The sequence below is a fragment of the Bemisia tabaci genome, chromosome 6 (genome assembly GCF_918797505.1).
Source record: "Bemisia tabaci chromosome 6, PGI_BMITA_v3".
Lineage (NCBI taxonomy): Eukaryota > Metazoa > Arthropoda > Insecta > Hemiptera > Aleyrodidae > Bemisia > Bemisia tabaci.
The window spans coordinates 15,949,157-15,973,334 of NC_092798.1; the positions used below are offsets into that span (position 1 = coordinate 15,949,157).

General features: G+C 40.6%; 1 protein-coding gene across 2 annotated transcripts in view; it reads left to right on the forward strand.

The window, feature by feature from the left end:
- The first annotated feature begins 1,865 nt into the window (after positions 1-1,865).
- LOC109036796 (protein Wnt-5b) overlaps positions 1,866-24,178 on the forward strand; it is a 135,804-nt gene continuing 113,491 nt past the window's right edge. Inside the window, exons 1-8 of one of the 2 annotated variants that reach the window (XM_072301220.1) lie at positions 1,871-2,070; positions 3,879-3,935; positions 6,706-6,901; positions 10,816-11,096; positions 13,387-13,480; positions 15,213-15,472; positions 16,869-16,953; positions 21,444-21,493. In XM_072301220.1, the coding sequence (XP_072157321.1) occupies positions 2,032-2,070; positions 3,879-3,935; positions 6,706-6,901; positions 10,816-11,096; positions 13,387-13,480; positions 15,213-15,472; positions 16,869-16,953; positions 21,444-21,493 (1,062 nt within the window). In that variant the 5' untranslated portion in view covers positions 1,871-2,031. Of the gene's footprint in view, positions 2,071-3,878; positions 3,936-6,705; positions 6,902-10,815; positions 11,097-13,386; positions 13,481-15,212; positions 15,473-16,868; positions 16,954-21,443; positions 21,494-24,178 lie in introns of both variants that reach the window. The other variant, XM_072301221.1, reaches the window with a different exon arrangement.

The following is a 24,178-nucleotide window of genomic DNA, read 5'->3' on the forward strand; positions in this document are numbered from 1 at the left end:
CCTCTTCCCAGGAATGAGAGGGATTTTTCTATGTACATACGTGACACATTGATGGCTATGGTGCGAAACCACGTGATTCCGTTGCTTCAAAATTTCTAACTTTACTTTTTTTTTTTTTTTTTTTTTTTTTTTTTGAGAGAGAGAGAGAGAGAGAGAGAGAGAGACATGCCGACTTTAGAGCTCGACATTTAAGCGGAATAATTAATCTGCCAACAGAGTAAACATTCGACTTTAATGTTCGGGTCGCACAAGAACTTGTAATTTAATTATAAAGAAACTCACTTGCTCGTTTTTTATACCGGTCGGTCGCGTTTCGGTCTCGTCGCGAGACCATCATCAGCGACTGATCCACCGCTGCTGCTGCTATCGAATGACTACAGGTTGACAAATCCCCTTTCTCCAGCTCCCCTCTGATGATCGAGGGTTTTAAACATTAGGTTTGAAACCCCCGAAAAATCAGTGTTGAAGCTTCCGTCTTTATATCGATGGATATAAGTATTTCCCCAAGCTGTTAAATGGCACTTGTTGTTTACTTGCTTTAAGATCGAGAGGGGGGGGGGAATTTAATTTCGTGTTGTTTCTACCGCGCCGAGACAGCAGATTTGTTCGTTTCTTGCTTCCTGATGCAGTTTATGTGTTCTCTACCCCTTGTGTGTATGTTCCTTTTCGTTTGCCCAATATAGACTTTGTCACACTCGTTACATTCAATTTTGTATATACCGGCTTTCTTTTGGTCATTTATAACGAGTTCAATTTGAATCGACAGTTCTCCAAAAACTTGGAGGAGCCAATAGACGACCAAAATAAAGCCAGTATATACAAAATTGAATGTAACGAGTGTGACAAAGTCTATATTGGGCAAACAAAAAGGAACATACACACAAGGGGTAGAGAACACATTAACTGCATCAGGAAGCAAGAAACGGACAAATCTGCTGTCTCAGCGCATTATCGGGAGAAGCAACACGAAATTAAATTCCCCCCCCCTCTCTCTTAAAGCAAGTAAACAACAAGTACCATTTAACAGCTTATGGGAAAATATTTATATCCATCGATATAAAGACAGAAGCTTCAACACTGATTTTTCGGGGGTTTCATTTGCCGTTGAGTAGTTTTCCGTTTAAAGAGTAAAGTATGACAGCAGCCTGATTGTTGAAACTTTAACTGGCTATGTCAGCAAGATGAGACAAGACATAGCCCTATCTGAGCCGTGTAATACATCGATTTTCGATTCTTGTCGTGCCGAAATACATTTCAACAGGTATCATGCAGGTATCTGCGACGACGTCGCAAACCGAGTTATGTGATTGCGGACTTACACCGTCGATTTGACGTTTTCCTCAAAACTGTGTTTCGATGAGTGTATATTTATGGGTTTACCAACGGGTAAGAAACCACGACAGGTAACCAAGTGATGATAACATATTACCCGAGCAAACGAGTCGAGGATAATTAAGTGTTGAGAACAGGAGGAGCTAAATGCACACGTGTAAAACTGGGAGAAAAACACACATCATCTGAAGGGCTTGGAGGACAAGGCACATACCTGCAGTTTTTGCTATTTCGAGAAATACGTATTTGAAGTTTCGAAATTATATGGATCCTTATGGCGGGAAGAAAGTTCAAATTGACTTTTCCATGCTTAAAAATTGGAATTGTGGAGCGAATTTTTCACAGAACATGCATTAAGAATAGTTTTACTTGAAATCTCTAACATCTCAATGTTTTCAAAAACTGCACTTATGCGCCTTGTCCTCCACGCTCCTCGTCTGGAAATAATGATCTAGTACCCATTTCTGTCTGTTCTCGCAGAGGGGAAAGTTAAACTTACCGGAAACAGCCATTTGCAAACTATTTAAGCATTTTTCTAGGAGATTCGTGGCAGTTAACTCAGTGCCTCCTTAGGGAGTTAATCGTGCTTCACACGATAGAGAAGAATCTACAGATGTCTTGGTCTTAAAGCGATGCCGTAATTCGAATTTCTGCTGGACTGACACTGCTCTCTTTCGAATTGTGGCTACTCTGCGGACCATGACGTCTTACGCTTCTTCATTATTCTTCTGGCGTTTTGTAAGTTGCGTAACAACACATAAAGGGACGTTTTCTCACGTGGTCGGGGTTAAGTCCAATGAGGGGGCTTGGAGGACAAGGCATTTAGACACATGCATTTTTTGAACAAGTTGGGATATTAATGATTTTAACTAAACCCAGTCTTGAAATATACTCCGCGAAAAATGTGCTATCGATATCTAATTTTTATGCATCAAAAACTGACTTTGAACTTCCTCCCGTCATAAGGCCTCACGTGATTTTAAAAAAGCATCCTGGTAAAAATTGGCGATAGGAGCTGCGTTTCAAAATACCATAGGAGTTCTTATAGCCAACTAAAGAAGGCTATTGAAAATCATACAGCTGGCTGTAGAAAGCGGAGCAAATCATATAGCCGGGCTATACGAAGCTATAAAAAAATATACAGTCGGGCTATAGTTCCTATCGCCTGGCTTTACAAACGCTCTATCGCCATTGGCTATAAAAGGCTATAAGAAATTGTGTAGAAATTTGTGTGCTTTGGAAATCATTAAGTTTGATGCGGAACTACCTTAATATTTACAAAACACACATTATATTTTCCTTTAAAACATTTTTTTTTTCATCAATTAAAATGAGAATAGTTCATACAGAGTGTGCAAACATTTCAAAATCATGAGTTGAAAAACGCTGACTCCGCGAGATTAAATATTAGAGCCTAACACAAAGCGGAGCGGCGACGCACTGGCGCCTACAAACCTAACAGGGATACTTCACGCATTGCGCAATGCGTGAAGTATCCCTGTTAGGTTTGTAGGCGCCAATGCGCTTTTCGCACTCTCTGCCCGCCCGCCACGCCGCAGCGTGCCACGGCGTCTGAAGCAACTAGCGCGTGCTGCCAGCGATAAGCGCGCACCAGCGCCTACAAACCTAACTGGGATACTTCACGCATGGCGCAATGCGTGAAGTATCCCTGTTAGGTTTGTAGGCGCCAACGCGCGTTTCGCACTCTCTGCCCGCCCGCCACGCCGCAGCGTCCACGGCGTCTGAAGCAACTATTTCACACCATAGGTATTGCACAGTATCATAAGAAATTGAAGGCGCTCCAACATATTAAGAATGACAGGCATCCTTCAAGGAGCTTTCCTCGCAAAATAAATCAAGATACTATGGCACAAAAAGAGAGCAGTAGTCCAAAAACTAACTAAGTCCTAGTATCGGTATTTAGTAACATTTAGCATACACTTTATTGTCTGGATGTCGCCTAATCGCCATCGGCTATAAAAGACTATAAGAAATTGTACAGCCGGCTACAGAGGCTATTGGAAATCTTACAGCCGGCTTTAGGTCTATAGTATTTTGGAACACACATTCTACTGCCAATTTTTACGAAGGCACGTATTTCTTGAAATATCAAAGGCTGCACTTGGCTCCAAGTAAAAATTGGTCAAGTATATAGGTATAATTGAACTACATTTTGCAATTTGGAACTATAAATTTTAGCCCGGTTTAAAAACAACGTATTTACCATTAGTTTCCCTATGCACATAAGTGTTTTTCCAGGAAAGCCAGAATTTATAGCTCCAAATTGCAAAATGCAGTCCAATTAACGTGTGTCATCACTTGAGAGATTTCGCAATTTTATTTTCTGCATGTGTGGTGAACGTTCTGCGAGAGTTTAAAGAATGCATTTGGATGATTTTATTCATTCGAAATTAGCGTATTTTGGAAACTTACAATAGAAAATATGTGTTTCCGAAAATTAGTCCTCTTGTCTGGCCTATGATCCTGTCAATATTCACATTTATTAATCACTCTCACTTGTACATCCATGCTCTTGCTCTGCTCAGGTTTTCGCGACGGCTGTATTGATATGCTTATTCAAGGACGTGGAAGTACAATCACAAGTACGTATTTCAATGGTTACTCACTCCATCAAAAATTCTTCTCAATATAGAAATTTGTAGGCATCCACGAGGACTGGGACCAAAAATTTCGAAGAGTGCTTTCTGCCAAGTCAAGCTCTGAGAAATGGAGATGTTGCATGTGTGAGGAATTTGCGATTTGACTGTTGATTCTTATGTAAAAGTTTGCGAGAAACACGATGGTGTCACTGGTTTTCTCTGAAGTCAACTCTCAAGCTCAAAAAAAGCTCTCAAGTTGAGGCCAAAATGGCGGGGATATCCCACGCTACCTTGAGAGTCCACCTCTACATCAAGACAAACTCTCCGTGCAAAGATAGGGAGCAAATACATTAGCAGTGATGCCGTGTTTTCAGTTTTAGAGTCCCCAAACAAAGTGGCAGCCCTGTCAATGTATTTGCTCCCTATCTTTGCATGGAGAGTTCGTCTTGATGTCTCGACGCGAAGCGTGAGTTCTCAACGCCCTGCTATACGCTGCCAATGAGGTGTCGCTCAGATTCGGGAGAGAAGTTAAAAAAGAGGCCCGAACACATCTCTCCTACCTTCGGCTGTGTTATTCACGCAGTGCTTGAAGCACCATTACGAATAAGACAAACGGAAAAAAACACAATATGGAAATAAAGCGAGGGAAAGGATGCGCTTTAACGACGGCGCAGAGATACAACTATTCGTACTTGATGGACGTCCGTGCTGCATCTGAAAAATTGAAGGCGCGATGACGCGAAGCGTGAGTTCTCAATGCCCTGCTATTTGCTGCCAATGAGGTGTCGCTCAGATTCGGGAGAAAAGTTAAAAAAGAGGCCCGAACACATCTCTCCTACCTTCGGCTGTGTTATTCACGCAGTGCTTGAAGCACCATTACGAATAAGACAAACGGAAAAAAACACAATATGGAAATAAAGCGAGGGAAAGGATGCGCTTTAACGACGGCGCAGAGATACAACTATTCGTACTTGATGGACGTCCGTGCTGCATCTGAAAAATTGAAGGCGCGATGACGCGAAGCGTGAGTTCTCAATGCCCTGCTATTTGCTGCCAATGAGGTGTCGCTCAGATTCGGGAGAAAAGTTAAAAAAGAAGCCCGAATACGTCTATCTTGTCGTCGGCTGTGTTGATACTCGTTCTTGCTTCTTTTTCCAGGTTCTTGCTTGATTCTTTTATAGGATGGATTTTTAGACCCACGTCTTAAGCTCGTGTAAACCGCAGCACTGACACGGTTCTTATGGAAGTAATGGTGCTTGGAAGCGTCTAGTGGCTTTAATTTTTTTTGTTTTCTTTAATTTCAGAAGTCTGTCGGTCACTTCAATACGTTCAATTTTACAATTTTTTACTCTGTACGATTAATGAACTTTGAACCTATGAAAGTAGCGTAAACTTGTACTGCTTTGACAAAATTTTCTGAACCCCGCTCCACGAAGGGGATGCCCCATCAGGAAATATCACATTACGCTCCTTTAACCAGCCAAGGGTCTACGCCCTCAGATGCGAGCCAGTCCGACCCTGTTTCTCGCAAACTTTTTACATAAGAATCAACAGTCAAATCGCAAATTCCTCACACCTGCAACATCTCCATTACAATTGGAGTTTTCGATGGCCAGCAGTCTCTAATAGAAACTACGTGGGGGACGCCACAAGTCAAATGTGATAAAAAAAAAAGTATTTTTTATCAGCAGTCTCTAACACCCCACAAACATATGGACGTATTTTATGCTAAAAGGAACTATGTCACACGCAATCCCCATGCACATAGTACCTTTTAGCAGAAATACGTCCATATAATGATCTGCGCGGGCAGTTCGGTTCACGTTTCGTCGTCTTTTAGACAAGAGAACGTAACTAAATTTCAATGTTGTAAAATTCGACCAATTCACTAATTTATATAGGACACTGTAGGGCGTTTCAATTTGAAAATTTCCGTCAGTTTTCTTCGAATTAGTGAATTAAGCACTGAAGTATAAAGAAGACAAAAATCACTCGTCTGAGTTTTATTTCACTATTTATACCAAGTAAGTAGTTAAGTAATTGTTGCTATTAAACACCAAACCCGTAAAAAAAAAAAAAAAAAAAAAAAAAAAAAAAAAAAAAAAAAAAAAATCAATACAAATCTCGCTGTGTTGATAAATCTCAGATACCGCCTGACTTTAAACTTCTTGACCACCAGGACGGAATGACCCTTATTTTCGTTTATTTGTTTCTTACAAGTACGAGCTGTTTGCTTTTTTCCTTGTCATTTTTTGGAAAATAAAGAAAAAAGTAGCATTTATAGCATATATAACATTTTATTTGCTTTTTAACTTCTGTTTCTCATTTTATTGTCTTTGTATATCGTCCAAACATTGCTTAAAATGCGAACTAAGTGGGGCGCTATTTCCAAACTTGCCTGGAGGAGGACCTTCAGACGCCCTCTCCTTTCCTAGTAGGGCCCCAAATCCACTTTTGGAGAGTCCCGCCCCTTGAAAAATTTGGAGCCAGTCCGCCCTTGTTTTCAATAATGTGAGTACGTTCAATAAGACTTGACTAAGAAAAAAACTTCCAAGGATAGGACTTAGCATGAGCTCAAAGTGATATTGCCTCGTGGTCCCTCATATGAGGACTTTAATTTGATGTTACATCTCTAAAATTCACCTAAAAGGAACCGTGAATACCTCAGCTTTTTAACATGATTTCTTATCTAAAAGGGATCTACAGGAAATAACCTAAGTAAGTTGTTTCGTCAGCGGTGGGTTATACCAGATTATTATTATTGCATTTACAGAATGCAGCTGCGGAACTTGCCTTGATGCAACAATTCGAACAATTCATGGTCGAGCACGAGAAAGTATACGATTCACTGGCGGAGAAAATGAGGAGATTCGAAATTTTCAAGGACAATTTAAAGAAAATCGAAGAACTCAACGCTGATCCCGAGCAAACAGCAATATTTGGTGTAAACGTGATGGCGGACTTAACAAGTAGGTATGTTGAGTATTTACTTAAGGTTAACTAAACGTGATTCTTAAAGAGACCGCAAACAATATTCAACAGGCTACTCAACAAATTTCAACAGGAGAAAAAACACTTGTGTAATTAAGAATGTGTGAGTTTTCACATTGAATATTTTCAAACATTGACTATTGGCACAAATGGTGCACTAAAGCAGAGGCAACGGCTTCAAACGAGACACAACACACATTCAGTGGCGTGGCGTGGCGTGCTTTGCGATATACATCGCGATTGATCTGCCATTTAAATCTATAGTAAAGGATCGATAAGTGTTCGAAACAGACACCTTAATAATCGACTCTTTACTACAGCTTCAAATGGGGAGATATCGATAACCGATCATTCACGACTCGCCATTGGCGCATTACACATCGACGGTGACACTTCCAAATCACGTAAGTCGTTCGCGGTGTTTGGAAATTTCCGTTCCCGCCTTATTTTTATAACCTTCAAATGCTCAAGCCGGACCAAATTCGTCACCTTCTTTACATAAGGGTGTAACTACACTCGACGATGAGCCCTGTTGTTCATAAAACTCAATGCTTTCTCAGGCTCATCTCATACTTATAAGAACTTTCCCAGAACAGCAAATTTGTTTTGCTTCCCACCAACAAATTGTCAATTTTGAAGGAAAACAACTGTGTAAATTTTAATACCGCACAAGCATTGAGTATTCTCAAAAGAAAAGAAGTTGCACAATGTTGAAAACATTGTAATCGTTAGTTTCTGCTAGTTCCTTTTTGTTAAATGTGATCCAACTTTCCCCCCGAATCTGAGGCACACTTCATTGGTAGTATACAGTGGAGAATTGCGGTTTCAGGCCTCGTGTCATCGCGCCTTCAATTTTGCAGATGCAACACGGGCATCCATCAAGCACGAATTGTTGTATCTCTGCGCCGACGCCAACGCACACCCTTTCCCTTGCTCTATTTCCATGTTCTGTTGGTTCGGTTTGTCTTGTTTGTTGTGGTGCTTCAAGGGCTCCTTGAGCGACCCTTCCGAACACAGGTGTGATGGAATTAGGCCTCGTTTTATAACTTTTCTTCTGAATTTGAGCGGCATCTCATTACCAGCATAGAGCGGAGAATTACGAGGTTATGCGTCGCGCCTAGCGGCATCGCGCCTTCAATTTTGCACATGCATGAGGGAATTAGCACTAACAACGCGGCTGAAATACGAGGCGGAGTTTGTATTTTTGCGAGTGCGTGTGTGCCTGTCCCTTTCAAATTCTACTTCATGTTCCTAAAATCTCTGCAGAATATCCGCAGAAAGTGCGCATTTTTACGAGATTTGCAGAATTGTCCGCAAATCATCCGCGTTTTGTAGGATTTTTCGTGATTTGGCAACGCTGCATGTGTGTGTATAGATCGTGATCGACAGTGGTTCGATATATCGTCTGGTTCAAAACAAAAGAACATAATCTCAAACGAAAATTTAAGGATTTAAGTTGCAAAAGCTGAAAGTGAGAAAATTCATATTAATCTCACTTTTCATGCTATTTTGTACTTATAAGATTAAAAAATCTATCACAAAAACCCCGTTCCCCTCAGATTATCCAATGGACTTTCGAGGCTATGTTTATGTCGGAGGCAAATAGTCAAATCAGGCATTTTTTCAAATGCCTAGGCAAATAGTCAAATATTATTACTGAGATTGAAATTTTGATTTTTTACCCTAATTTTTGACCAAATAATTTGCTGCTCCTGTAAGAAAGAATTCTTTGTAAAAATATGCAGCATACAATAGTACTTTGAATGATTTTAAGATTCTGAATGCATATTTATCATGAAATTTTCAGCGCGTCATAAAACATAGAATTTTTAAAATTTTAACATTTGAATATACCTACTGAAGGCATGTAAAAAGGACGGAACAATGAGAGTTCGCAGATTTGAAGCATTATTCTTCCCAAAATATTGAAAACCCTTGAACTCCTCGCCATAAATTTACAGAATTCCGTAAACTGTCAAAATTTGACTACCGGCCTAGGCATTTGATAAAATGCCTGATTTGACTAATTGCCTTCGACATTTGGACGTATTTCTACCAAACAGACCTATGTGGAGGTGAGAAATTTCGGGTGTGCTCGCTAGTCCTCTGGGCGTAAGCGTGAATGAGAATAATAAAGCGCCAGTGACGTCAGCGGCAATGATGGAGCTGAGCAAAAAGGGGGAGCTGGTCGTCGGGGCGCTGTAACTCATGAGCCCTGTCCACAAGGCTCTCTTGCCATGCCCGCGGCTCATGAATCCCGCATTCAGTTGGCACATAGGTCTGTTTGATAGAATGTAAAAATCCCGCTTTACCAATTCTTCAAAAGGAATCACGCCCTCTTTTACATTGTTTCCTATGCAGATTTCTTGAGCACACCCCATATATCTCACCTGCACATAGGTCTGTTTGATAGAAGTACGTCCATTCAAATGTTGAGCAAATGGATATCGTCGATATTGTATCTGTCGCAGGCAAATAGTAAAATCAGGCATCCTGTCAAATGCCTAAGCAAATAGTCGAATATTCTAACTTAGATTGAAATCCTGTTTCTTTTCCTATTTTTCAGACAGAATAATTCATTGCTCCTGCAAGAAAAAATTCTCAGTAAAAATTTGCACACACGATATCATTTTAAACAATGTTTAGCTTCTGAAGGTACACTGATCTTGAAATTTTCAGCATGTCGTAAAATACAGAATTTTTGGAATTTCAACATTTAAAAATATGAGGAGCAATTAAAGAGGAAGAGACAAAAAGAGTGAAAGGGCTAAATCTCGCCCGGCAACGCACTTGACACGGGCTCGCTCTGGGGGCGTAAAGAGCGTGAATATTTCGGGGGCGCCTAAGAGGCGAAGTCTCCACCAATCCGCGAATTTTGGGAGCCACGGATAGCTCACATGGTTGAATGATGACAAGACAACAATTGATTGATTAAATGAATGAATGATTGATTTAATAATCATAGACAGAATACACGAATCAAATTTCAGAACAACGAAACCGAAAAACACAACTAAATCTTCTTCAAAATCTTCCAAACTTCCAAAAACTCTCCAAAACAACCGAAACTCAAAAACAGACAAAAAACTACAGCTTGCACACCAGGACTTGGCGGGGGCACGGTCGGACGACTCTAATGTGCTGATCCTCTATGCCGGGGGTCTCGCGGAGGCTGCTGACGAATTTTCACTCAAAACGTTGACGGAAGGGTTGAACCGCACTCAGTGACTTGGCGGGGGCAACGGTCGGACGACTCTAATGTGCTGATCCTCTATTCCAGAGGTCTACGGAGGTTGATTCGACACCGCCGAAAAACACTTTGAGGACTCAGGGATGGAATTTTACGTGCACCTGGACATTACACGGAATCGCGACATTTCCCATCCCGGCGAACATGAGCGACTGAGTTTAGAAATTTTCCGGAAAACGCGCGTCACCGTGCACCGCCGCTTCCTACGTCCCGCGCGTCCTGCCCCTTTACGCCAATAGCATCTCACGAAAAGTGCTGATCAATCTAGGGCTGGCCGCGGTTCACACGGGAAACAAGAGCAAAATCTAACCTATGACGTCACAACATTTCCTCCTCGCTGAGCCGCTGTCCGGCAAGCGATCCGCGCTATTCTCCCAGTACAAGGAGAAAATGAATAATTTTTAAGTTTAGGGCTCAATTTTCGTTTCAAGAGTTCGTAGGTTTGATGAGTTATTTCTAAAAAAAAAGTGAAAAATCGTGTGCTCTTCGCCATTAATTCACAACATTTTGTAGACCGTTAAAATTTGACAAAATGCCTGATTTCACCATTTGCCCGCGACATATCGATATCATATCGATCTCACCTCTTTGATGTATCGAACACGATCCATTGTGTAAAGCGGAGTTTTTGGTTGTGGACAGGAGAAGAGTTCAGGGCGACGTACCTTTCTTACCGGATGCCCGAAGACGCGCGAGAGAACTTTTTGACGAGATTAAAACTTGATCATGAAGAAGAGGAGGAGGATGAGGAAGAGTGGGAGGGCAGAGAGGGAGGATTTGGATTGCTCGAACGCAACAAGAAGACTACCACGACGACCACTACCACAACGACCTACCCGCCACCCACCAAAGGCCCTCCACCTCAGGCATGTACGATCGACTGGCGCAAGATCAGTCCCAAGTACCCGTCGGTCGATAATCAGGTAACCTAAAGCCTATACTGCGGTGCTAGGGAAAACGCCGCATTGGATCGAGGACATAAAATTATTGACCACACTGGAAAAAAAATAATCTTAAATTTGCCGCCAAGAAGTATTTCTTCTTAAATCAGAATGTTTCTGGTTAATATAAGCTACTTTTTCGCTTAACCCGAACATTTTTTTTCTTGTATCAAGAAAAAGTCAGCTTAAAGCAAGATAAAAAAAATTCTTGGCGGCAAATTCAAGAATCATCATGCTTGATCCAAGCTACTTTTTTTTCCAGTGCAGAAATACAAATTTTCATGTTTATATCGTCGCATTTTAAATTTTAAGGATTGCCTCTAGAAGAAAATTTTACAAGGAAACCAATAAGACCCTTTGAGAACCTCAAAGCTTTGTATAAACGGAGTTATAAGCTTTTAAAGTTTCGAAATTTTGTCCGACCTCTCCTACTGACTCGATCCACTGTGCGGCGTTTGAACTCTCAAGAGTTACCAAATGTCGTCCAATGAAATTTTTATTTTTGAGGAGAATTATGAATATTTTCTCCTGCGATTTTCCGATAGTTAGATTTAAGTGCAAGAAACAATTCTCTGGAAAATTAAACGGAAAATATTTTCGAGTTTTCTTGAAAATCAAGTCATTTTCCGAACAAAGCAACACCTTTTTTCGCCTTGGAAACCATTTGCGACTAAAAAAACCATACGTAAAACAATTTACGTGTGCAATTCGCCATCACGAAGGTTTTCCTGCCCGATTCCAAAGCAAATATTCATATATGCTACCGTGCTGAGGAAAATGGGTGTATGAACCTTTGTCAATTGCTATAGTTCCATTGATTGAATACGGATTTCACTATTAGCGCATATGAAAGGTCTGAAATTCACTCCTATCTATGCAATCTTCCTGAAATTGTACGCATTTCTTAGTCGGTTAGTATGGATGAGTTAGGGAGCGTTCATCAATTACTTAAGGCTCTAGAGGGGAGGAGGGACGTCATGCTGCTATACAAGGAGGGCAGGGAGGGTCATTGCCAGCTATACTTAACCCTCTACTTTTTTTTAAAGAAAGAAAGAAAAGAAAAAAAAAAAACCCCCACAAAATCCGGAATGTATCATCCTTTTCTTCACCGTTGTTTGTCATATCATCATTAGTATACTAAAAATCCAGCTATATTCTGAACAGTTTACCATTGTCGGGATTCAGAGACTAACGCAGAGTAGAAAAGTTGGATAGGTTGGCAACGGGTGATACAGATATTTCAGTGGCGTGGCGTGAATTGCGATACATCGATTGTTATGCCATTTAAACCCATGAAAAAAGATCGATTATCAGGGTGTTCGCAGCGAACACCTTAGTAATCGATTCTTTACTATAGCTTCAAATGGCGAGATATCGATATCGATTATTCACGCCACGCCACTGAGATATTTGGACCTCCAAGTGAGTGAAATTATTGAGTGGGAGTTTGTAACACCTATTTATTCCTACTATACTGCAACACAACGATACTAGTGTTACAGAATGGAGATGTTGTATGTGTGAGGGATTTACGATTGGACCATCGATTCCTATGTTAAAGTTCGCGAGAAACACGATGGTGCCACTGGTTTTCTCTGAAATCATCTCCCAATCTCAAAAAAAGCTCTCAAAATGAGGCTAAAATGGAGGGGATATCCCACCCTACCCTGAGAGTCCACCTCTACATCAAATAAATTCTCCATGCAAAGATAGGGAGCAAATACAGTAGCAGGGTTGCCACTTCATTTGAGGACTCCAAAACTGAAAACACGGCATCACTACTAATGTATTTGCTCCCTATCTTTGCATGGAGAGTTTGTCTTGATGTAGAGGTGGACTCTCAGGGTAGGGTGGGATATCCCCTCCATTTTGGCCTCACTTTGGGAGCTTTTTTTGAGTTTGGGAGATTATTTCAGAGAAAAGCAGTGGCACCATCATGTTTCTCGCAAACTTTTACGTAAGAAACAATGGTCAAATCGCAAATCCCTCGCACATGCAACATCTCCATTGATCGCATTAAAACATGTCAGTAAAAGGCAACACCGCGCAGTATTGAAGTGTTTCAATGCAGCCCATGCTCTTGTTTTCTTCAAGGCTAAAAGTGGCAGTGGATCACAGGATTGCAGTTGGAATAAAAGTCCTGACTGTACTACATTACAATATGTACAATGTAGTTGCAATAAAAAACCACTACGTCTGGCTCACTTTAGGGAGGAAGTGTGTGGCAATAGTTTCCCCATGCAAATGCGTATACTTTTATAATTTTTTGCAGGGAAAATGTGGGTCCTGTTGGGCATTTTCATCGGTTGGCGCGTTCGAGGTGTTGCTTTCTAAATCGGGGAAAACGGAAAAGCTGTCAAAACAAGGTAAATTGAATGATGGTTAGACATTATAACTGGTACCGAAATGATTTCTTCCACAAACCTCAATTTTAAATCTGGACTCAGACGTATTCGTGCAAACGGAGTCCAATTTGGGAATTCAAAAAAGAATGAAGAAAGGGGAAAAACATGTCTCTTGGTGAGGGATGGATTGAACTTTAGGATCAGAGCTCGGAGGATGAGTTTGAAAAAATCTGGCTCCTAAGAACTTTCATAAGTTGAATCGGCTTATGAGGAACTGTATGATGTCCCAAGAACATTGAACGTTTGAGACTCGGCGTTTTATAAAAAGCCGTAATGATGTAAGTGATGTAACTAATGTACCTAGTTTAGAAAAGGAAGACAGGGCATACTACGGATTCTCCTCCCAGCCCCTACTGAAAATAAAGTTTTTAAAGGGGAATCAAAAGACGTTGGGTCTAGAACGTTTCCGCATAGTTTGGACAACGCTTCAGAGACTATTGGATTTACAGTGTGCTAAACGGAGAAATTGCATTATTTTCCTTACTGCAATGGGAATTTGCATGACCTATGGGAAAAAATTTAGTAGATATCGGTGGTTTCTACAAAAATTCTTACAAAGGCTTTGAACAAACTTAATCCAATGTAATTTTTTAGAATTGTGTAGTGTTCCCACCTATACCTTAGTACGATGCCATGCCATGTTTCCGTCTCATATCTATCTCTATTCATTAGCCTAGCGCCTGTCTCACCTTCTCATCTTTTATCTTTTCCTTTCAGCACCTTTTTACCTTTTTAACCCCGCACCAGGTGGCACCCGTGTCCACGACTTCGGGACCTTGCGAACAACCGTCAGCCTGGCACGGATTGTTCCTTGCCTTTTTCTTCGCATTCTTTCCCTACCTTTTTCTTCGCCGCCTTTCTCTTCATGATGATCATCCCCTTGGCCAGAGCAACCAGGACACTCTGATTCCGGCCATCGCTTGGGCCACCATGCGACGCCCCCGCACAACGGTTAGATTTAGTGCCACTCTCACTAGTGCTTTTGTACATTTATCGATATGTACATTTGTTTGTTCGTACGAGATCCGTTGTTTCCGTTCATTTCTCTCATCCTCACACGACACGAACACAGCACACTAACAATGGACCACTAGACAAGGTACGAATTTAAGCATTCTGATACATGTTTCTTAACCAGAATTACACGTAGAACACGATTTGCGCAACTAAAATTACTGAAACCAACTCCTAACGATGATATTAACATTTTAATTTTATATTGATTACGAGGAATTTGAACTGCCCGCTGACAAGAAACTCAAAGCTCTACGTGAGTCAAATCGCGCACTACAAAAGTTTCAGCAAGCTTCTCAATCGAGCAATGTTCATTTCCCACCACGTGTTTTTCAAACAATAAGCAATTTGCTATAGCTGAGCCGAAGCGTCAAGATTGAGGTTGCCAGATTTTTATATCGCAGAGACTGTCATGATAATTGTTTAGCGCGCGATGTGAATCACGGAGAGCATTGAGTTTTCATGAGCGGGTGGTTTGAATTCACGCATCAAGAATCATTAAATATCTTCGTATGGAGTTGATTTCGGTAATTTTCGTTGTGCGCATCGTGTTTTACGTGAAATTTTGGTTAAGAAGTATGTATCAGAATGCTGAAATTCGTACCTTGTCTAGGGGTCCATTGCAGCGAATTTAAAAAGGCTAAGTCCTCTGATCGGTTGATTTCTGCTCTCTTCGTAGAATTGGTAGATTGTACAAAGGAAAGCGACATGTGTGAAGGTGGCGAATTTGAAGCGGCTTTCAAAGTAATGCAGGACCCAGGTTTGACCTCTGAAAAAGAATATCCGTACAAAGCTGCGAATGGCACTTGCAAGTCTAAATTCACGGTGATAGAAAAACTGAAATCTTACAAAGACGTTTCAGGTAGTGATTCAAAATTGATCGCCGCTCTTCCAACCAGTCCTCTTGTCATTGCGATGAATGCTAATGACGATTTTCAAGTAAGTACCGTCCATATAATTCACATATATGATTATCATACAATAGTACTTGGAATTCAATCCGAAGATGTTTATGGTGTAAAAGAAATCTACACCTCTTCGGTTGACGGCCGTTAAAGTATGAATAAAGTAAATAGCAGGTGACTGAATAAAAAAATCAATAAATATGACCAGATCAGTAAAATAAATTCCTTGACTTTTTGCAAACACTTAAACCATCCTTTTCGCTTCGCGCTCTCTTAGGCCCGCTTCGAAAAAAGAACGACCAAAGAAAAATGAAGAGATTTTCATACCCGACTCTCATTTGCCCAATCCCCCCATGGCCGGGAGCGATTGGACCAAGAAGATTCGTATGAAAAAATCGTCATTTATTTCAAACTTCACGCCAAGACTGAAACGAAATAGAACGGAGCGGTTTGTCGCTTTTGAATACGATTCACTTACTCTACTAACAGAGCAAGATTCAACATTTCTCGATTACTTCAATTTTCCGCTAAATTTGAAATTCCCGCCATTTTTCAGCGGCGGGAATTTCAAATTTCGCCCCCCTTTCTAAGCTTTTTGGTCTCGTCTAATGTAAAAAAAACCTGGGTCCTATTTTCAAAATCTGAATTGAGTGGGCACATTTAAAGACAATTCTGTTCTCCGTACGCGGTCGAATGCCTTCTCCAAATCCACAAAACATAAAAATGAAGGCTTGTTGAACTCGATGGATTTCTCTGCCAATTGTCGTACCATGAATATGGCATTGTTGGTGCCTCTGTTTTTTCTAAACCCTTGTTGTTCCTCGGCCATATGCACAATCTGCTCCAAAATATCTATGAGAACGGATGTAAATAGCTTGGAGCACGTGTTTAGGAGCGTAATACCGCGATAATTTTCAGGTACAAATTTGTCACCTTTCTTGAAGATGGGAATTGTGAAACTATCCTTCCAGTCTTCCGGCATTTTCTTTTCTTCCAAAATTTTTTGGAACAGACGACGCATCCACACAGCTAGGACTTTTCCACCATATTTAACGAATTCATTTCCGATGCCATCTGGCCCAGGTTGGAATTTATAGTTCCAAATTGCAAAATGTAGTCCAATTTTCTAGGACCGAAAGCTCAAAGTACCATTTCCAACGTTTTGTATGTGCATACACAAAAAGACCTTGTGCATTTCCCAAAAAAAACAAACCTAATTGCGTCTTAAGACTACGCCAACGTGGCATTGTTCATTTATGATGTTCTATATGTATGTAGTCCGAATTTCTTCGAATGCAATCAGGAACTTTCACTTTTTGTATAGGCAGTAGTTTACTTTACTGATTTTTATTTTTATTCCTAGAGATTATACCAGCTGTTCTAGGCTCGCTACAGCGCGTTTTATTTTTCCTCTTGCTTTCCGTTTGTAGTGGTACATCGGCGGTGTTCTAAACCCTAAATCATGCCCTGCAGATGGACTAAACCATGGAGTGGTTATCATTGGACTGTGCGGAGGTAAGCATCTGATTAAAATGCTATCTTTTTAAAGTTCTCGATCGGCACTACCAATAGGCCAGTTTCTCGAATCCTGCAATCTTTTCCGAGGGAACGAAACTTAAATCTGCTCGGCAATTACTCCCCGTAATTGAGGAAAGTAAACTTCTTTTTTATTGAGTGTTCACCACGTTAGTAGTGTGTACGCTCTTTCCGGCCGTTTTGCAGCGGGTATGTTACTAATGGATCCATTGGTAAAGGCCCGCACTGCTCTATGGGAATCGGCGCCATTTTTCGTGGCGGGAAGCAATGCCTAGTTTCTCAGTTTTATTTATGTACCATTTCTACCTTTTTTCTCCTATTTTGTCCACTTTACGTAATGCCTGTAGGCTTGTCTTTGAGAAATTAATATCTTTACGATTTAAAATTCTGCAACGTACTTTTATTTAATGACTCTTTCGAGCATCGTTCAAATTTTTAGTCGTCGGAGATCTGAAAAAATTGTTGGGTACCAAGTACCCCTTTACAACATGACCCCTATGTTTTACTCTATGATGACAAGACATTCCTTATGTATGTCCTATTGTCCTATTATGTATGTTTCCTAGGTTACGCTCCACGTCTAGCTCAACAGCGTCTTGCAGCGCTCTCTTCTGTCCGCGCAAAACAACTTTTACATTTTAACATCGGAGATTCCCCCCCCCCCCCCCCCGCTAGATCGAACTACTGTAAATTAGAATTACAATGCGTTGTTGGTGATCATAAGAGAATTTGTGAATTTGAAGTGTAATATTTTCTTTTTCCCGTCGCCAATCGCCGACGGGACGGTGTTTGACGCACTGCATTAAGTATTCCCACAGTCTTATAAGCGCTAACATTCATTTTTTTAAAAAAAAAAAAAAATAAAAAAAAAAAAATAAAAAAAAACGAATAAATTGACGAGGTGTTACGGTGAACGCTCTCCAACGTCATAACGTTGGAACCGTCGTCTTGATTTTTTATTTACGGGAAGTTCAATTCACTCTACGCGATAGTGCTCACCTTGTGGCTCATGAAGTTATCATTTGATATTTTTATTAAATGTACTGTTACCATAATCATCTACACTGTTACTATAATCATCGGGCATGAGACATTTTCGAGCTAGAGCATGTTTTAGCTATTTTACCTTTATTGCAGATTTCCCTATTTTTGGACATTTTTTCGTTTTTCTCAAGATTCAATCTGTCAGAAAACTTTTACAAGTGCTGGAACTAGAAATTCGAATTTTAGAGGCCCGGTCGAGCACAAGTGAGGCACAACGCTGCTTTTTTGCCAAAGATTTGAAGTTTTAAAAAATTCGTCTTTTTTACTATTTTTTGCTATTTTCCCAAAAAACAGTTACACGGTGGCAGGTCTTACTGTTTCGATGATTTTAGATTTCAGCAAAAAATGATAAGATCTTCCCTAGTACCAAGCTATCCCCTCCAATATTATCGGGGATACTGCCTGACAAAAAGCACGGCGCATGACGTCATCTACCGCGGTGGCCCGTGTGGCGAAGTGCGAATGTGTATTCATCATGGTCCAGCTACACGATCAAATTGAGCCATCAAATTGGGCCTCTCATTGGTCACATCCTCACCTCAGGTCTTTTTACACCAATCAGAGCTTCGATTTGACGGCTCAATTTGATCGTGTAACTGAACCATTACTGATAAAAACATCCAAATGGGCCGAAACCGTGGGATGTACTATATCTGAACTTCCGGCATTCTACGAGGGTCATCCAAAAAGTAAGTTTCCCTACCTTGTATCTTTCGAACAAAAAGAGATAAATCAAATCGGTAAAAAGGCACATATTAGGCATACTCTAAGCCTTAAAACAAGCTCAAGTTTTTGAAAATCGGTTAAGGGGTTCGCGAGTAAACTTAATTTTACTGTGACAACCTCCTGTCGCCGCGTGCCTACCTCCGGGGTCAGGATGCGCGGAGAGTCGATTATAGAAGACTCGGGTTATAGCCTATACATCACATCAACAAGGAATTTTAATGTTTTCATTGAGTCGGCCTTACCTTACTTTTTGACATAGTCTCCACATCTTTTTTGATATTTCTGGTATCATCATAGCAGGTTCTTGATGCCTTCCGCGTAGAAGCTTTCGCCTTGACTCTGAAACCAGTCATTGACAGCGATCTGCACCTCTGAATCGGTTGAAAATCGCTTCCATCGTGGAAATTTTTCCGCTCGAGAACAAATGAAAGTCACATGAAGCTAAAGTACGAAAGTTTGAAGGATTGGGGAAAAATTTCCCTACGCAAAGCAACTGATTTGGGAGTGCAGATCGCTGTCAATGACTAATTTCGGAGCCAAGACGAGATCTTCTACGCGGAGGGCGTCAAGAAGCTGCTGTAATGATACCAAAAATGTCAAAGAAGATGTGGAGACTACGTCAAAAAGTAAGGTAACTACTACTAACTACTAGTAAGGTAGTTACTCAATGAAAACTTTAAAATTTCTTGTTGATGTGATGTATAGAGGCGATAACCCGAGTCTTCTATAATCGACTCTCCGCGTATCCTAACCCCGGCGGTGGGCACGCGGCGACAGGAGGTTGTTTCAGTAAAATTAAGTTTACTCGCGAACCCCTTGACCGATTTTCAAAAACTTGAGCTTATTTTAAAGCTTAGAGTATGCCTAATATGTGCCTTTTTACCGATTTGATTTATCTCTGTTCGTTTGGAAGATACAAGGTAGGGAAACTTACTTTTTGGATGACCCTCGTACTATAGAATATCGACGGTGAAACTATACCAGACCCCGTATCTCGTTTGCGGTGTCTAAAAATCTCCGCTTCCATTTTATTTTTTCGAAGGAGAACAAACCAATGTCATTCATTGAAGTTTTTACCGAGTTTTCATCGCGTAAAGAGGAAAAATCATAGAAGTTCTAAAGAATTGACGTAGAGTATTTTTTCCTTTAAAAAATTAAGTATGACAGGAAGTCTGCAACGTCGCAAACCGAGACACGTGGTCCGGTAGTTTCACCATCGATATGTCGTCATTTGACATTTTGGCCGCCACCGCTTTAAGGTGATTCGACGGTTGCCATTGTTTGTGTCAGAGCGACGTGCGATGTATCGCATTTCGTTCCATAATATCAGCTACTTGTCATTTTTTTCGAATTTCAAGATCGCACTTCTGTTGTCATGATATCAAATAATTCATGTACCAAATTTGACAAAGAAAGTCCACGTATTAAAGGCAGGGTTTTTTTAGAGGAAAAACCTTGTCTTTAATACGTTGAATTTCTCTGTCAAATTTGGTACATGAATTCTTTAGTCTCGTGACAAGAGAAGTATGATCTCAAAATTCGAAAAAAATGACAAGTAGCTGAGCTGATATTATGAACGAATTGATGCGATATATCGCACGTCGCTCTGACACAAAAAACGGCATCCGTCGAATCACCTTAAGGCCGAAAATGAAAACTGAAAAGTCTAATGTTCCTACTAATAGGCAGTTTCTAAGAAAAATATTCATTTTCCTCCGACTGATTTGTTACAGACTCATGTGCGCCCGATGACCCATTCATTCTCATTTGTTACCGTCGTGTCTTCTTATCGCGCTTATTTTATGGGGAAAACAACTTTATTCCTCTTTTACGAACATTTGGGCAACCTTTTTCAAGATCCTATAATTTATCTGTATTCCTCTCGACTGTATTGAGGCGCAGGGATACAGAAAGATCATTGCCTTCTCATTTTTCAAGTTGACCCTCCCATTTTAAAAACTCCTTTTCCCTCAGAAATTACGAATAAATACTTTTGTATGGCTCCGTACGTATAAATTGCCGCGGTTTTACGAAAAACTCGTGATTTTTACCGCTTTGCAAATTAAAACGCGATGTTGCCGAATTTACCAGCGGAAAACCCGCGTGGTCGCGGTAGAATGACCCAGCACGACAGTTTTACATATCGACGGTGAAACTACCAAACCACGTATCTCGTTGCGGTGTTTAAAAATCTACGCTCGCATTTTATTTTTTTGAAGTAGACCAAATCAATATCATTCCTTGAAATTTTCACAGAATTTTCTCCGCACGAAGAGGAAAAATCACAGAAATTTTCAAGACTGGACGTTAAGTAGTTTTTCATTTAAAAAATAAAGTATGACAGGAAGTCTGCGACGTCGCAAACCGAGATACGTGGTTTGGTAGTTTCACCGTCGATATTTGTAAATATAACTGAATAATAATTAATACAAGAAACTATAACAAAAAGTTTGGTTGCCTCACTTCATTTATTTGTTTATCTTCCCCATCCTAGCCCAGCACTAATAGATCTTTTGGGATTTTGAAACCTCCTCCTTTTACCGGTTTAAAAATGTTTAAATTCTAGAATCCTCAGGAGTCCCCCCTCCCCCATTGGGCATAATCTTCTTTGCTTTAATGATAGTAGGTAATGCAATTTTCCATGCATTTACTCATTTTTTTGACGTCTTCACTTTGTATGTTATTTTTCTGCATTTCAGATTCCTGGCTCATACGGAACAGCTGGGGTACAAAGTGGGGGACAGAAAAGGTAAGACTTTAAGTCGATGATGGGTCTATGTAGCCAAACTGCTTTTAGCGAGAATATCTGATTCGAGGCATTACGCTACATTCATTCTTTATAAAAAAAAACCAAATCAAATGGCTGCAAAGGCGAAAAAGATATCCTTTGTCAGTGCGCATTGTATTTCAGTTATCTTGTGATGTTTAATCAATGTAGTTCCTGAGAGGACCTGTCTCAGTGCCAAGGCATAAATGATCGATTAATACTCCGCGAGTTTAAATATTAGAGCCTAACACAGATCGGAGCGGCGTGTTAGCAGCGCAGAACGCGCACTGGCGCCTACAAACCTAACGGGATACTTCACGCATTGCGCAACGCGTGAAGTATCCCGTTAGGTTTGTAGGCGCCTATGCGCGTGTCACGCTGGCTGCCTGCCGCGCCGTAACGCTTTAAGCAACTATTTCGCGTCAGAGGCGTTGCACAGTATCCTACAAGATTGAGGGCGCGCACGAAATAACTAGTCAAAGAGGACTTTCAATTTTGACTGCATCTGTTACTGAAAAATGTTTAATTTGGCATTGGAGCGTTTCCTAGGCTCCCGCTTCGGTCTTCATCTTATCATATCCGTACAATGTACACATGAACATATCGACGGTGAAACTACCAAACCACGTATCTCGTTTGCGGTGTTTAAAAATCTACGCTCACATTTTATTTTTTAGAAGTAGACCAAATCAATATCATTCCTTGAAATTTTCACAGAATTGTCTCCACACAAAGAGGAAAAATCACAGAAATTTTCAAGACTGGATGTTAAGTAGTTTTTCTTTTAAAAAATAAAGTATGACAGGAAGTCTGCGACGTCGCAAACCGAGATACGTGGTTTGGTAGTTTCACCGTCGATATGTTTTTATCTGCTCTTAGAGTCTGTTCTCTATCATGACTTGATTCATGAATGAAATGTTTTTAAGAATGAAGGTAGTAGTAGTATGCATTTATTTTTGAGGTGGTTCCTGTCATTTAAATGAGAAGAAAAAATATGGACATAACATGTCCACAATTTGAACAATTTTGGACATATTCATAGTTGGACATTAAATCATGTGGACTTAATATAGACTGGACTTAATGTTTAGTGGACATAAATAGCGGTGGACATTTATTTAATGGACGAAAGGTAGGTGGACATAAAGTCCTGGAAGCGAAACAACGTGCATTTTTCTGCACAAACAAACAACTCTCTCATACGTCTCGTTTTTATACAAACGAGACAAATTGTGCTGTTTTAGCTACTTCAGTGATTTCATCCATATAAGAGATTGGAAGAATTTTGTAGGAATCTCGATTTCGAGCATTTGAGATTTTCGGCTCTCTTCGCTATCCCGGCAGATGAATCCCTTTGTGGCGTGCATTTGATGAGACACAAACATTGATTGAATTCCTTCCGACAGGGTCATATTTACATCAAGAGAGGAAAATGCGGAATAGGGCTCTGGGCGTATTCGTTCAAAGCCTGAATTTGTTCTTCACGTGGAGAAATTCTCTACAGCACCAGGAAGGCTATCTAGCAAGGATGGTCATCGATTCAATCACGCTCTCCCCACTGAGGAAAAACAAGTATTTCTATTCACGTGCAAGAAAACTATATAGAGGAATCTTACAATTGTTGGAAATATATAATTGAACTTAATTTACGATGAGTTTATTTATTATTTGATGTTCGAGGTGCAGGTAGCGTATCGAGGCCGCGGAGAGACCAAAGAGTGCACCCCCTTGTCCTTAATACCTACCCCCCCCCCCCCCCCCAAAAAAGAAGGGTATGGATTCGATCGACATGAATCGATCGACACTGATTCGATCAACAAATTATTAAAAAACCGATGTCGATTCGACCGACATGAATCGATCGAAAAATGAAAACGTGAATCGATCGACATGAATCAATCGACACCGATTCGATCGACAGTTAATTTAAAAAACACCCGTGTCGATTCGATCGACATGACTGGATCGAACAATGAGAACGTGAATCGATTGACGTGAATCGATTGACACCAATTCGATCGACAACCGTGAATCGATCGACAAACCGATGAATCGATCGACAAAAGCCGTGAATGGATCGACGGATCCGTGAATGGATCGACAAAAGCCGTAAATCGATCGACAAACCCGTAAATGGATCAAAATAACCCGTAAGTGGATCGATAAGACCGTAAATCGATCGATTTTTGTCGATGGAATCGGTGTCGATTGATTCACGTTGATGGACTCACGTTTTCATTTTTCGATCCGCTCATGTCGACGGAATCGACACCAGTTTTTTAATAATTTGTCGATCGAATCAGTGTCGATCGATTCATGTCGATCGATTCACGTTGTCACTTTTCGATCCATTCATGTCGATCGAATTGACACCGGTTTTTTAATAATTTGTCGATCGAATCGGTTTCGATCGATTCATGTCGATTGATTTACGTTTTCATTTTTCGATCGATTCATGTCGATCGAATCCATACCCTCCATGTGAAAGTAGACTAAGAAAAACAACCATCGATAAATTCTTCTATACGCAATTGTTTTTTTCTTATTCCATAAGTTGAGATGGTTTTCCAAATAATTATCGATAGCTGTCTCTGGAAAACCGCAACGTGAAGCCGATTTTTCCCCCAGGCGGGCGAACTTCGATACAGTCCACGCAATCAAAATGGC